Below are 16140 nucleotides of genomic sequence, written 5' to 3' on the forward strand. Positions count from 1 at the left end.
CGTTTCAACTAAGCTTTTAAAGTCACGTGATAATGGAGCATTTTAGCCTTTTCTGGCATAAAAAGTAAAAAAAACAAAGCAAAACACATAAAACCTTAGTTGTACCTGAGATGTATAAGGTAGCAGAGAATCTTCTTCCTATCTAGCATTCCACTTCCTGGAGACGCCTCGCCTTTTCCCTCAGCTCCCTCCTCTACTGGCACCAAGAAGATGCGGTGTCGCAGGAACGTCATATGATTAACAGGCATGTCATTAAAGTTGTAGGTCACCAGGAACATCTTCACCACAGTTTTGTTGGGATTAAATAAGGTCTGAGGACACAACAGGAATAGATGAGATAGCTCAGCATGATTTAAATTCAATGGCTTAGCTATAATAATTACAGATATGTGACCCTTAAAAGTATAAACATGACCTAAGAATGACATAAAATTACCACTTGGATGGTCCCTGCTTTGGGTATGCTGTATCCTTTCTTTCCAAGGGGTTCGAGGGATATTACCCCCTGTGAGAAAAAAAGAGACACAGAATACATATCCTCAGTCACTGCAATGATGAAATAATCTGTAACATTTTAATACTTAAAACCTACACGAAGACTATGCGCCATGAAATAAAATGTAGGTGGCAGCGCAGCAGTATGACAGCAGTAGTTTTCCATTTCTGTTCCAAAACACAGATGAAATCTGCATATCTGTATTGATAACACATGTAAAACCAAAAAAAAGGAAATTCAGAAATGAAGTTGATGAACTCTAAAACTACTGCAGCAGAGTGCAGTTGTAAAGGCAGCTGCATGGAAAGTCAAATTAAGAGTTCAAAGAAGTGAATCAAAGGAGGCCTGACCTTCACTATACACCGCAGATCAAAGTAGAAATGAGGAATTAATCTAAAAGTGAAACAGCTGCTTTTCCATTTTTCCAGCAGGATTAAAGCACATCAGGGCTTCCTCATAACACTGCTAAAATGCTTTCTTGGCATATGCAATAAATGTACATTATTTCCCGATGAACTGAAGAACAGCATCGTAGCATATGCACAGAAAGACATTTTCCACATCTGCTTGTGAAGAGGCAAATCAACATCAATCAGACACGTGCATTGTTTTGGTAGTTCTGATCTCTAAATTGGGTTTATTTTTTTCCCCAACCAACAAACCACAGCAAACATTTCGTTTATCTTTTTTTCTTTCCTGACTAAGGATATACACAACAACATAAAAACATAGCACAACACACACACAAACACACTGACCAGGAAGGGTGAGGGTGCGCTGTGCTCCGAGATGTCATAGTATGTAACCTGCACAGGCAGGGTGACGTGCTGTGGGCAGTAGGAGCCGCTGGCACCGATCTCTGCTGTGAAGCCTTCAATTCGGCCTGAGGGGGAGAATCGCCCCTTCAGTATGGACTCCTGGGAAGCACAACAGAAGGTGAAATGGGTTGTAGACTTAGAGAGTCTATTAAAACTGTAAATGTCAATTTGACTCACGAGTCAAACTGGGTGGTGAATCAGATAAACCCATGACTGTGAAATCCATAAAGATCCACATTTCTTTTGTTTATTTTAATTGAAACCAAAGCTCAGTTGGACAGTGTTAAAATATGCATCTGTTTACCAGCAACACTGTGAGCATAAAACTGTGAAATAGCAATATTTATTTATTTATTTATTTGTCTGTTTAATTAACAAATGAAACTCTTAAGATTGAGAATCCATTTCTCATCATTGACAATTAAATGTAGAGGCTGTAGTGAAAAACAAAAGTAACATCTTGACAGTGCTCTCATGAGAACACCTGTCATCGTAAACCAGCTTCTATCCTTGTTTCAACTGCCTAATTGGCCAAGTCCTCTTACATGCAGACAATCAAACAGTTAAAAAAAAAAAAAAAATGTGTCAATAATAAATCACAACTGTCTAAACAGAACCCTATACAGATTACAAAATGCAAATGATCACCGTATTAGGTGCATCAGTACGAAAAAATCCACTGTCAGAGCATAATTAAAATAAATCTGTCATTGCAGTCGTGGTAAAACTACTTTCTTCTGGTTTATTATTAATTCCAGCTCATGTTGGATTTAATTAAAGAACAAATTATTATATGTATTTTTTTTTAAAGATCACATTTTCCTTCCACCAAAGTTGTCAAACATGACCTTCGGGCTGTGACTGCAGGTTGTCGGGTTTATATTATGTGGATTTTGCATTTTTGAAAGCTTTAGCCTGTCAAGGCTGAGAAACTTGGCTCCAGTCTAAGGGGGATTCAGGAAAAACTGTTTTGGCAGAGAGCCACACTTTTAAAATGGCCATGCCCTGCAGAGGCTACAGCATGTGGACTTGTCCTCCAAAATGCTCCTTAAAACTACACGTGTTTTTTAAAAAACAAAAACAAAAAAAACCCCTGTGGTACAAACACTTTCCCCCAAGTTGTGTAGATGAATGGGGAGAAGAAAAAAAAAAATCACTAAAATTCTTGTTTTGTTTTTCCAAATGGCTTTGAGTTGGAATTACAGGTTACAATTTGTACTGAATTACATTACAATGCAAAAATGTACCTTAAAGGTTTCTCCAAGTGTATGCTGCCAAAGAAGAACCAAGATTATCCCCATCTCCATGTGGGACACATTACATTACATTACTAGTTAAAGGAGACCTAATATGTTTCAGCTTGGTTTTTGTCATACATACTACTACACTGGTGGATAATAAACATGGCTAAAGTGTACGCTCAAGGAATTCCTTTAAGACAAATGTTCTGAGTGTTCTTTATGCTCATTTTCAGAAAAAAGTTTTCTACTCTTGGCTGTGTAGTATGTCAATAAGTGCAAATATCTTTAATATGGTCATCTTAGGCACAGCAGCCTCCTCCCATAAGAAGCTCAAGTCTTCTGTTTGTGAAAGGCAAGCAGTAAGAATAAATGGTTTAAATGGAGGACACTTTCTAAGTGAGAAGAGCTAAAACTGTTGCTGTCAGATAGAGAATGAGCTGACAGGATGCATGAAGATAAGATAATGGGGACCTATTATAACAATCATAACTGGTCCTTGTTAATGTTTTGCTTTTGCTGCAAGTAATAAAATAGAATTCGCACCTCAAAGTTGCCGAGCAGGGATCTGCTGATGGACGATGTAGGCCCACTGGAACGTGTGGAACGGCCGGTGTCTGTGTGACTGCTGCTGCGCAGCTGCCGACTGAATATGACCATAAACACACACACACAAAAGAGACCGGTGGTTAGTGGTTAAGATTACACTAATTTAGTCTTAACCAATATGTCACATGCCTCTGAGTGTGCCTGAATATTCGAGTACAGGCACAAACCCTTTAATTTAAAAAACAACAGAAGACCTGCTCTAACTCCCACTTCCTTTCCCAATGTTGATTTTGGTGAAGTCAGTATGACATTGGCTGAGAGTTTTTATAGATAAGTGTGCGCATGTGTGTAGGTGGGTGAAAACAGTTAATAGAGTCTTCAGACCAAATGTGAATAGCGCTGTGCATTTACAAAGTCTATTCAGAGATGCCGACTGACACAAATTTGCATCAGACATTTTGAATAGAGGGAAATATCCATCAGTGCAAGTTCCAAATACTGTGAAAGACTTTCTGCTCAGTTTTAGCCATAGACTGTGGATTCTCCTGGCAATCAGAAATGGGCCTAAACCTTATTACAGTTTTTGGGCAACTGCAGCTGTATGATTCTACTTTGGGACGGTGAGGAGAGGCCTTGGAGCAAAGTGAGCCAAACTGCAGGACTCTTACGCACAAACATTTGTGGATTTACAAAAATATTTTATTTCACGTTCAGTCTGAACACAGCCCAAATTCATTTTTAGTATATGCTGTCTCTTTAATATTAATATTTGACTACAAATGGAGTGGATTACTCACCTTTTTAACCGCAGTCCATTCTTTAGTCGTCTTCCTGATCTTGTGCAGTCTGTGGAGGTCTAAAAAAAGTGAAGACAAATAGAGGAAAGAGTATGATTTGTTTTTTTCCCCTCTGTTAACATCCTGACTTATCATTAAGCTACTCATAATCATAAAGGAGTGCTTGTTTTTCTATGGTGCTGTGAGCTAAATTGTTAAGTGTAATTACATATTTCAGGTGTCCTACTTACTGTGCACTGACTAGTGGTTGTTGTGTCACGCATGCATACATTCCCCATTTCCAGGCTTCCGATGACCATAAAGGCCACCCTATTCTCAGGTGACTCGCCACTGGCCAAACCCATGCTGCCTGCTAGCCATTTTCTCACAGAAAATCTCTCACTCATCATTAACTTATCGTTACTAGCTAATCCTTGGTTATAGTTGCTCCCTTCAGAGCTAGAAGTTCTTTGTCAGCTTGTCAGCTCGTACTCACATTTGGTTAAATCCAAAGACGGCATTTTGAAAATTATCTTGTCCCACCGTTCCGTATGACCTAAAATATCTTATTTCCAGCCTTTGTTTACTGAAATATTGCCTGTGACAGTCTATCCTAGCTGCTTTTCTTTAACTCTGCCTCATCTGTCACTGATTCCCTTTCCTGTTTTGTGTTTTCTTAAGTCTATCTGTTTCTCCCTGCTACACAAACACACTAATCACTTGCAGTCACAATGATCCCACTACTGCATGAAACCAGTGAAACTAGTGAACCCTATTGCAACCATTAGCATACTCGCCATACCACAAACTCAAAGCACTTTCTGGCCTCCCAGTGTTAAAAAATTCAATTCCAGAACCATTTTTAAGCAGGATGTATCAATACATATGAGCATGAGAGACACAGCATACTCATGTGGGGGAACAATGGGCCCTCCCTGAATGGGCTTTATTCTGGAGCTGCTCTCCCTGTTCCAGCGTGGCATGATAATGAGCCAGCCATCACCTCATTCTTTTTACCTTTAGTTGTTCTCTCAGCTTTTGTGTTTTTAATACCTCAAGCCCTTATACAGGACTGTCAGGAATAGCAGATTTCTTACCTATACTTATTCAAATGCATTTCATTAATCACAATTCAAAATCTCTGATGGCTCTGCATACAAGTTCTACAGGGTTCTGGTTTAAAACGATGACGGTATCATGGAAATGTGCCACTGCTGTTCATTAATGTGTGCTGCATTAAAATGACCACGAGACATATGATAAAGATGATGTGTGCTAACCTTAGGCCGGTCCCAAACAGAGGGCAGCAGGTGGTTCCAGTAAGGGGCAGCTTTAGCATCAGTGCTACGACATGAAGCGGGCCCCAGTCCTGGAGCGAGCAATGACAACCTGCTTCTCTTAGATGTGGAGGGTCCCTCATCTTCTGAACACGACTCCCCTGTATCACTTGGAGACAGCAACCTCTTTTTGGCAGGCCAGTGGCCTCCAGAAAAGAGACGGTGGCCATTAGTGCTAGGAGTTTTCTCACAGGAAGCCAGGCCGTTAGAGGAGGTGGCAGCCTGGGTGGCACTTCGCTCAGGTGGGGAGGATTCAAGTCCAACTTCCCATTCTGTTGCCTCCCCTGGTTCCTGCATCTCTGTATGGTGTGGTGGGGAAAAAGGACCTGGGGGACTGGTTGGGCTGGCTGGGTTAGGAGTTTCATATATGGACATTTCATACATGTGGGGGCTGGGCTGGCCTCCAGATGACCCATTACTACAGCTGTCATTTCCAGGGCTACCTAGTGAGTGGGTCGGTGTGCGGCTCCCATTAGGTATCTCTGTCCTAGTTGAGCTTCCAAGGGAATGACCCTGGTCACACATTGGGGCTGATTTAGGTGAGAGTGGAGCAAATACGTCAGGAAATGGCCTATCTTGATTGTACTGAGCTGGGCGTCGGGAAGGATTGTGGGTAGGGGAAAGGGGTGGAGACCTGGGTAACAATCCTTCCTCTGGGTCTTTGTGCTCCATCTGCATGCAAGAGTACAGAGAACCAGATCCACTAGGCCCACCAGCTAACCCCATTCCTGCACCTTGAGCTGTGACTGGCCCACACAGCATCCCTCCTTCAAGCCCCTCCCTGTCTGGAGAGTCCCCCAGGTGGGGGCGCTTATGAGTTAACTGAGGCTCCTCTAACCCCCTTTTCACACCTGATCGAATAGGCCTCTGCTGGGCATCAGTGTGGGATTCTGTGGCGGTGGTAAATCCTCCCAACTGAGAGAAAATAGAGAGCTGGTAGACCTTTTGGAGTCTCAACTCCTCCTGGTCAAGGTGCCTGGGTGCCCCTGGTCTGACACCAGGGTCTAAGCCCTGTGAAGAGGGAGGCAGGTCCCCCTCCTGTGCCGGAAGTTCTAGTGGAGCCTTTTTGTGGGCTAACTCAACGTGAATGTGCCGCATCTTTTGACGGCTGAAGGATAAGAGTCTAAACTAAGTTTTGTGCAACAAGGTCAAGTAGATCCTCACAAGTGCAAGAGCAAGATGATCCACAGGAGGGGTAAGTCCTACACTTCTTGCAGTGATGTCAAACACAGGACACTTGGCCACAAAGCTCCTGAGAGAAACAACAGACAATTTTACAATTCAGGAAAACGTTTAATAAAGCAGAGATTATTTTGTAATATTTGTAAGTTAGGCTCTTTGACATTTAAAAAGTAAGTTTAACCAACTTTTTGTGATTGATACACACACACACACACACACACACACACACACACACACACACGACTTAAAACTTGCAATAAAACTCATTTTTAAAAAGAAATTATTAAAAGACTCAAGTTTTAAAAGAAAAACAGTTAAGCAGGGATGCTAAAAATCCCATCCTGGCTACATAGAAAAGGCATGCCTCAAATAGTTCAGACACAATGGCTTAAAATCTTTTAAAAGAATGTGATTACTATCTTAGTTTTAGTCAGCTAAGGTTGGCTGCCCTGCCACCAAGCCAGAGGACTTATATTCAAGCCAGTACCTGAGAACAACAGCTCATCTCTGTGCCCGTCCTTGTCCAATTCTCCCTGTGTGGACAAGCTGTATCTGGCACAACATCGGAAAGCTGTATCTAACAGCATACTAAAGGAACCCATCTAACTCCATGGCAGCTCTCAAAAAAATGAAGCCAGTATCCCAGAACATGTGAACAGGAAACACCAAGGAGTCAAGAACAAACCGGAGTGAAGGAGGTAGGCACAGGAGCCAAGACCTGAGAGAAAATACAAAGGTCAGTGTTCTTGTCAGTGACAGAAGAAATCAGCACCATTACAGGTATATATATTTAATAGTCAAAGTTGTTGATTCAAATTTATGAGGATAAAAAGGCTTTTTTTCCTTTTCAGTACTACAGCCTAGCTTGGGAAACCATGTTAGTAAATATACAATGGACCACTTAATGCTTCTTTGTATGCAAAAGACATAAGATTTGGATTTGAGCAGCAAAGGTTGAAATTTACCAGTGGTGGAGAGTGTCAGTGATGTAGCAGGCTCTTGAGGAGAAATATCTCAAAGTTGTTACTAATTCTAATGGGCTTCCCTCTGTGATTGGCTGAAAGCCAGACACACCCTCCTTGGTCACCTAGGCGTGAGATGTGGCATGGCTGAGGCATCATGACAGGGTCATTCCACCCAGTATCTGTGAAGAAGCAGGACACCAAATTAAATTACAGATTTAGGAGCGAGAAGGAGAGAGAGCGAGTGAGTTAGAGTGAGAAGCGGGTAAGTTAGAATGTCGATATTTAAGCATAAAGCAATTAAAAAGCAGGCCATTTAATATATTTTACTATTAATTTTATGTTACCAAAAAGTCAACAGATTAAAAATTGTCTAATCACTCTTATCTGTATAAAAAAAAAAAATCCCATTTGAGGATGAAATGAGGAGGAGTCATTCGGAGAGCTAACTTGACACTAAATCATGCTAGGCCAGGGGAAGCTCTTTCCAAACCTACTTGGACTACAATTTGGGAATGTGGGGGAGCGGGGGCACAGTGAGCCGTCACCGTGGCAACCAGTAGTCCAAGGATAACGACTCCTTTGTGCTTGGCCACAAAGAGGGAAAAAGACACACTGAGCTAGAGAGAGTGAAGGAGACAGGGTGGATGGTAGGGGGTGCAGGGGGGGGTAAGGGGGTGCAAGGGTGTAGGGGGTGGCGGGGGGGACTAAAGATGCTCGTCAAAAAAAAAAAAAAAAATATATATATATATATATATATATATATATATATATATATATATATATATATATATATATATATATATATATATATATATATATATATATATATATATATATATATATCTAAAAAAAATTGGGAAACATTACAAAATAGCAGTGTTCCATTAAATCTCTCCAGCCAACTAAAAATTTCAGGCCACTGTGACACAGGCCTATGTTGTATCAAGCTATCAAAAATAGTTCAATTAAATGCTTGGATATTTTATTCAAAGCTTGAAAATGAAGAACATTAATCTGACTTTCTTCCCCTGGCACTCATATAAAAAGAGAAGTATAGTTGGTTCCCACTGAGACCTACATTACAGAAACCAGGTACTTCAGCTTTTTTTGCATTTAAAACATTATGATGAAACTGCGGTGACGCAGGCAGAAATCTGTAACGTGAAAAGAAGTGATGACACAATCCTAAAGATCAAGCAACAAAAAAGAACTGGAGTATTCATGCATATTTTCCAGTACAGGGAAATACGGGTGTAATGTTTCCAATGCTGGAACTGGATGCTGAATAAAATCCCCCCAAAGGCTATACTATCTAATGATATGACTGGCTGCACTCTTCTTGACCTTCAGCAGGTGTTTGAATTACTGAACAATAACATTTATGAGCATGTACTGTATTATATTTCTTATTGCTCTAAAAAACAAATTTTACATTCACTAAACCTTCATGCTGTGTTACATTACAAGATGTTTATATACATATACAAAACATCTAATCTAATGGCATACATGACTTCATACAACAAATCACATGGTCAGGAGTGAAACCTTTGTAGTTAGAATGGATTACTTTATTTTGAAAAAAATAAACCCCAGGATGCACAAGCTTCATATAAAGAGGAGTGCTTATCTTATTTTTACATCAAAACATCTGGTGACACTAAGTAAACATTCTAATGTAGTTGCTTTTCAGCCTGTATATGTATTAGCTCAACTATAAGACCATCAAGAGTATTCCCCGGTTACTTCCTAGTTATTTTCTTTTATTACGAAAACTGCTCCACATAAATCACAGTCTTAATATAATTTGCCCACTATGGATCTTAAGTGGAATTTATTGTGTGTTAAATCTATGCCAAAGGCACATCATAACTGCAAACCCTACTGAAACCCTACACTATAACTTACTTCTGCCGACATCATTTAAATCAATCGGAAAAAAATGGATCAGCTCAAAGACAGAAATTATATCGCCAACTAGTGTTTTGGTAGTGACCGTGCAGAACAATGCTGGCACACTATACACAAGTATGAATGGTTGTAACTTTATTGGCCGCTTATGTAAAAGCTGTAATGTTGCCTAAGTTCAAAAACGAAGCATAAAACACAAATCTAGGTGACACCACCACAAGAATAATAACTCCCTCTTAATGGCACTAAAAATGTTAAAACAAAAAATGTAACAGATGATTAATAAACAGCCAATATGCTGCTAATAAGCATGTCAGTAAGAAACGACATAAGCGGAAAGTGTTTGTAAACACAGATGTACACATAACAAAGTAGATCAGTCTGATTCTTTACAAGCCAAACTACCCATACTGGTGTGAGATTTCTTTACTATAAACAGGAAAATATGAGCAAGAGGACATGACAGGACATTTCCAATATAAATCCTGCTAGCCAAGGTCATTCAATTTTTTGTTGATATTTGAGTAGGGAGTGCCAAACCAGACCTGGTGTTTTTACCAAGTCAGATAAAGAGACATCATAAAAGTTCACTGCGAGTAATTATATCACACATAACTATACCCACAGACACACAAATACACACACAGCAATCGGGGGGGATGAGAGAAGAGTCAGCAACAGTATTTATAGTCATAGCCTACTGCATAGCCCAGTTGGCTCTATGCAGGATCCCACTTGATTTTTGACCTTATTTTGAAGGAGCAGGAGTCTGGCAGATGCTGCCCAGCCCTTCTCAGGCTTAATCCAGTAACCAACGGGAGGGAAAGGTCTGGCTTCACCCCAAAAATGTCTCAGGTTTCTGGATATGGTGGCAGTTCAGGTCAGAGAACCTATGAAAACCATATTCACATCTACAGGTTAAATCTGATCTGCTTCAAATTCATATGACCTATGCAATCCGAACTGTGTGCTTCTCACACAGTTCGGATTGCAAAAATCTGTACTTATAGTGACTGTAAAAGCCCACGTAAAGTATATGCAATTTATTATAAAATGTCCAAATTAACTCTTATCCAAAATATAAGCAAATAAAATGAGTTTTTATCACCACACAAGAATTGTTAGATTTTTTTTTAATTAAAACTTTGTTTTTTAAAGAATTTCTTACATTTCACTAAGAATGCATTGCTAAAAGTAATAAAGATGTTGCCTATCACTGGTGAGCCAGTTGCAAACAACATAACCTCTGCAGCACTGCCTATAAATCTATCTGCATTCAGAAACAGACAAAAGAGATTAAAAAGGCCAAGATGAAAGATAAAAGACTTAAAAACACCTGACAGCAACCAGCGGTCAGAGAAAGCAAAGAGATAAAGGATGAGGGGAACCGAGAGAGGCCAACCCAAACCAAAGACCTTGAGGATGGTATAAATAGAGCCCCACCCCCAAGTGTCAGGGGCAACCTGGCATGTTCATGGCTACATATTAACGAGCAGTTATGAGGCCAGTTGGTTCAGAGCATATAAAATGGAAAAACAATGTTAAAAAAAATAATATTCAAATATAATTTTTTAATTCTAACAACACACTCCTTGAAAATGGTTGAATGCAGAAAAATCTTCCAACATAAATATTGCAAAAATGAAATAAAAACTAGAATAAAATAAATTTAATATCTTTAAAATAAGCTAAAAAAAAAGAAAAGAAAAAAAGATATGAAGTAATAAAAAAAAACAACTTATAATAAATAAACCCAAACAACTAATGAGTCATGAATTAACTGAAGTTAATATTATTTTACTCAGTTTGCTTCAAATCCATGTTAAAATGAACTTAAAATAGTAGGAGTATAGTTTTAAGAAACACAGTAGTAAAATGTTAAAGAGGATGACAAAAATAAATTAAAATTGCTGAACAAAAAGCTTAGTTTGTCTGACTCGGCCCTAGATCTGGATCAAAGCAACAGCAGACTGAGTCATGCATGGAAAAACATTAAAAGGAAATCTGCCTATTATTAAATCAGGAAATAATTTTCCAATACAACAAAAGGACAGTGAGATAGGATACTCACTGATCCTATTCATTTTGATAAACAACTGGGATCCAGAGTGAAACCTCCTGGAAAAATTACCATTTTCCAACTTTTCAACCTAAGCAATAGTCACATTATCATATATTGTTATTTAGCGTTTGTATTAAGTTACTTTTCTTTGAGACATTTCGGTTATGTGTGTTGAAATATGTACAAGTATGTGTTCATTGGAATGCACAACACTCAACACATAGGCAACCACTGTGTCAGTCTATGAGCATCCTCCAGGGCAAAGAAGATTGTGGTCATGAGGTTGAATGCCAACAGTGTTGGGTCAGATGACTTATAGCCCATCAAGAGGCCCAGAAGAGTTTGAATCGATCATTATGGGAGGTGGTGTTAGGGATGTGGTAATTGCTAACAATAAGGCATATGGCTTACACATACACTCTTAGTTCCACTTGAAAGACTAATCAGAGCTTATGAGACTAGACACCCATCAGTAATGTGGGTGGCAACTACCAAACATCTGCAAAACAGGCAAAAGCACACTTAACACCCTGTGGTTTCTAGCAAACAAAGCTGCACATGGATGGACTACATCCTTGAAAACACACTTAAGCTATAACAGTCATGTTCAAAAGGTGGGGTGGGCATTAATGTTGGGACGTGGAGCCACTCCTGGTAAGGTCAAGACAACCCATAGAAGAGAAAAACATGAATTGAAACTAAGGTGAATAAACTATTTTAGAGAAAACAAACCAATAATAGTTTCCTGATGCAGCTGAATATGGATATTCATATTCTTTTATTCTTAGAAACTGATAAAATTGTGGGATTTGTGGCTTGATTTTTTGTGTGGTGAGGGGCATGAACTGTGTTTGGCATAACAAGGGGGATGTCAAACCACTGGGCTATACATAAAGAAATGAATGCAGAAAGATGTCATTAAGAGGCAAGTGATCATGCAACCTAAAAGCAGTTCCCAGTAAAATCTATGGAGATGTCAAAGATCAGACTCAAAACCTAGCAATTTAATCCTGCAACGGCTTGGGTTTGTTTTCAACCCTCAACTGATTTGAAGAACAACAAAGCTACTGTATACTTTAGATATTTTTACTGCATGCTCTTCGACAGTTACAATTTCTCATAGGTGGAGTCCTCAGATAAAAACAGCTGACCTTCTTACGGCTGTGAAGATTCACTTCTTTTAGTATAGAAATGCTTTTATTAGAATACAAACATTTTGCTAACTGGGAATTTTTGCAGGTAACACAGGAAACGCACACGTTTTAGTTTTTTAGCTATCCATAACATTTTTCTATTCCAGCTATCATAGAGTGAGAAGCATCATACACCATGGACAGGTTGCAGTGTTAACAGAGAGACAGACAGCCAGTCACACTTGAATTTACACCTACGTCCAATTTTGAATCACCAGTTAACCTAAACTGCATGTGTTTAGACTGGAAAGAAGCTGGAGTACTCCGAGAGAACCCACACAGGCACAGGGAGAAGACGCAAATTCCACACAGAAACCACACTCTTCGATTCAAACCCAGGACCTTTTTGCTGTGAGGCAACAGTACTAACCACTGCACTGCTGTCCTTCTCCCTCATTTCATTCATTCATTTGGAATCAGAGAAAAGTGTGAAGCAAAAAAATCAAACTGGGATAGCTAACGGTAAATTTCTAGTCTCTCTTCTTCCAGAGGCAGACAAAGACTTCACAGTGGCATTATGCCAACTGTGTAAAATCGATGATTTTTTTTCCCAGCTTGCAAGATTAAAAAAAAGACCATGGGATAGGGTTAATTGCCCACCCTTCTAAAGAGGTAAAATAGTTTGTTTTCAGTCAGTAACACAATATTTTTGGCTTTTGTGAAACCCTATCTCTAGGTGGTCAAATGCACTCTGACCTCTTTATGTCCTCGGTCAATCTAGAGGCATGATAGCATCAGCATGAAGTCAGTAACCTCCCAAATGTCCTGATTGTCTCACCAAGTTTTAGCAGATCCCCACCCAAACTACTCCCATGCCTGTACTCTGCCTGAAGGCTGATAAACAAACACAGAGAGAAGGGAAAAAAGAAGAGAGAGAAAAAAAAAAAAAAGCACCACAAGAAAAAGTTACTGGGTGTTTCTACAAACAACCAGCTGTTGATTAGATTACTATAGTCTCAGTTCACAAGGGACTGGAATGACAGCTCACTAAGTCTGTGAATGTGTTTATGTTAAACAAAAGGCAGAAGACAGGAAGTGGCAAAGAAAGACAGAACAGAGAGGTAAAGTTCAGTGAAACTGATAAACGAGAGCGAGAAAGCGTTAGAGTTGACACACACAGCATTCTGACTGGAGAGTAATTGCAGTCTGAACTAAGCTGGCTCAGTGACATAGTTGCTGAGAATGCCTTTTTGACACAGGGTCTGTTTCTGTTTCTCCCTCCCTCTGCCTATCTGTCTGCCTGCCTTTCATGTGGCCATTTTAGGAGACATTGAGTCATTCGAGCCCAGCTGACAATATGACAGCAATCAACAGGAACAGCTTTAGTACACTTGACTTCACACCAAGAGAACTTGTCTCACTCACCCTTGCAGAAAGATTATCTTGCTGTCTCACTCGGTCTTTCCCCTTCCTTCCTCTATTTCATCAGGTGTTCTTGAGGGGTGACTCTGTTGTCTCTTCTCTGTGTCCTCTTGTGTATTTCTGTTTCTACTAGATTAGGGTGCCTTATTGGTCTTAACTCCCTGGCTTCTCATTGGTCTTTGCTTCCTTCCGTCTAAATAGGTAATGTCGCAAGAAAGACAAGTAGTTTTTCTGCATGCACTAATTATCCCTCTGCCTATGTATCCTGTTTTCTTTCCGTCTACCTCTCTCCACTCTCAGTCACACATACACAAATGAAAAACCCATCAACAAACTTGCAGCCCTGTTTTCTCACTGGTTCCCTCCCTTGCCTTTTCTCTTCGGAGTCCTCCCTTTTCCCGTTTTTTTCCTCTCATTCGCACACCTCCAAAGTATCTTGAATACAAAAGCGATCTGGCATGCTACAGACCCTTCTCACCTCCCACTTCTCCTCTTCCTCTATGTACTTTCAGGCCCCTCCTTTTAAGCTTTCTAGCCATCCTATCCTCTCTGTTGTGTGTGTGTGCGCTTTTCTTTCTGTTGGTTTCCTCTCAGCTGATAGAGTGAGGCATGCTTTGCTCACTCAGCAGTGAAGGCATACAGGGGAGAGGAGGGGGGGGGGGGGGGGGATGCTTCCAACTGATTGGCTCACCAGAAGGGGGGTCAGCTGTAGTGGCTGAAGCCCTGATTGGCTGGAGGAAAGGATTGCAAAGGGGGAGGAGGTGTGAGTATCCATAAGCCCTCCCACCTGCTGAAGCTTTGAATGTTCTGCAAAAGTAGAGTGCAGGCTTTAAGAACACTTTGCGTAAAGTGTGTATTAAAACACACAACTCATCTCCAAGCATGACGAGTTTTCTTTGTACAGTCAACCACATGTAAAGTTGTGCATGTGTGCTTGAATTGGTTAAAGAATAACAGTTAATAAAAGAAGTTAATGTCTTAGAAAATAAACCTGCTAATAACTATGCAATCACTCCCTCCCCCTTTCTCTGCTTCCCTATTTCTTGCTCCTCTGTGGAACATTAAAAGCAGGCATGAAGCAGAAGGCTTATCTGTGGTGGGACTGATAGAGCAATAAGTGCATGTGAAAAAGTTTATCAGTAGAGGACCAGGAGCAGCGCTCAGCTGTGTGCTTATGAGTGTGTGTGTGTGACTATTGCAGCATCTATGAGCTAATAAGGAGCAGGATGTCGATTACCCGAGAACTACTTCAGTTTGGTGTTGTTGAAGTCCACACAGCACAGTGCACTACTGACACAAGCACGCATACAGTGGGTGGAAACTGCACAGAAAGTTGACCACAACATATATCTTCGAGGCTGTCGAGCGAGTGCTTATTCAACACATATTTAGAACACTTCTTTGTCCAGTGCTCCTGGAGATGCACACTCACACCTCCCTGTCTATGCTTTATTTTTTTTTTATTTTGGAACACTGGGTTGACTTTTTATCAGATGTACACTGGTTGAGACATGCAAGACCAACATACTGACAGCTACTCGTCACTTTAAATTTCATTCACTTTCTGTCATTCTCTCCCTCTAGGACTCCTGATCTACAGGAATTCTACCTCCAACTCAGTTTCCATCTGTAACACCCTTTATCTGTTTCCAAAACAAGATGGAATATTTATTCCTGCCAAGTTACTGCAGAGTTTCTGTATTGTCTCTGTTTTACAAGAGGGTGGACTGGGCATAAGCTTTGTGGTGTCTCTTTTAACAAATTACTCTAAGGTTATGGCTCCTTAACAAATGATTCATGCTTTAAAAAAATAAATAAATCCTTGTACAAAATAAAAATCTGTCACACACATAATTTGATCCTACCTGCCACCAGAATAAATATGTGCATAAACCTGCATACAAAATTAATCTCTACCACTCTCATAGACCATGTACTGACATGTACTTATTCATAGGTGGTTCCTTGGCTGAGTGATAGTATGGTTGCACTTGTTTTTTGGTTTGTTTGTTTTTGGCTTTTTGAGTGTGTGAACAGTAAAAGTTAGCAGAGAGGTGGCTTGAAAAACAAGACACGTCTTCAGCCACATAGCTCCAAATATAGAGATGTGGGGATAGGGGTGAGAGCGGAGGAGCGGAGGGGGGTAGACAGGGGAGGAGGAAGCAAAAGAAACAGATCAAGACAAACTGACAACTGAAGATTGAAATGAGATTCATGTGATTCGTCCGCTGCTTTTCACAGAAAAGCTGGT

At 40.2% G+C, this 16140-nt stretch overlaps 1 protein-coding gene across 3 annotated transcripts in view; it reads right to left on the reverse strand.

The window, feature by feature from the left end:
* atosb (atos homolog b) overlaps positions 1–16140 on the reverse strand; it is a 30725-nt gene that overhangs the window by 1971 nt on the left and 12614 nt on the right. For 2 of the 3 annotated variants that reach the window (XM_082555526.1, XM_082555528.1), the window contains 8 exons: positions 7362–7540; positions 6884–7114; positions 5158–6466; positions 3899–3957; positions 3099–3198; positions 1255–1413; positions 437–505; positions 106–311 (listed from right to left, as the gene is read on the reverse strand). In XM_082555526.1, coding sequence (XP_082411652.1) covers positions 106–311; positions 437–505; positions 1255–1413; positions 3099–3198; positions 3899–3957; positions 5158–6312 — 1748 coding nt within the window. In that variant the 5' untranslated portion in view covers positions 6313–6466; positions 6884–7114; positions 7362–7540. Of the gene's footprint in view, positions 1–105; positions 312–436; positions 506–1254; positions 1414–3098; positions 3199–3898; positions 3958–5157; positions 6467–6883; positions 7115–7361; positions 7541–13892; positions 14502–16140 lie in introns of those variants that run through there. The other variant, XM_082555527.1, reaches the window with a different exon arrangement.

The sequence above is a fragment of the Aulonocara stuartgranti genome, assembly GCF_965226115.1.
Source record: "Aulonocara stuartgranti genome assembly, chromosome: 12".
NCBI lineage: Eukaryota > Metazoa > Chordata > Actinopteri > Cichliformes > Cichlidae > Aulonocara > Aulonocara stuartgranti.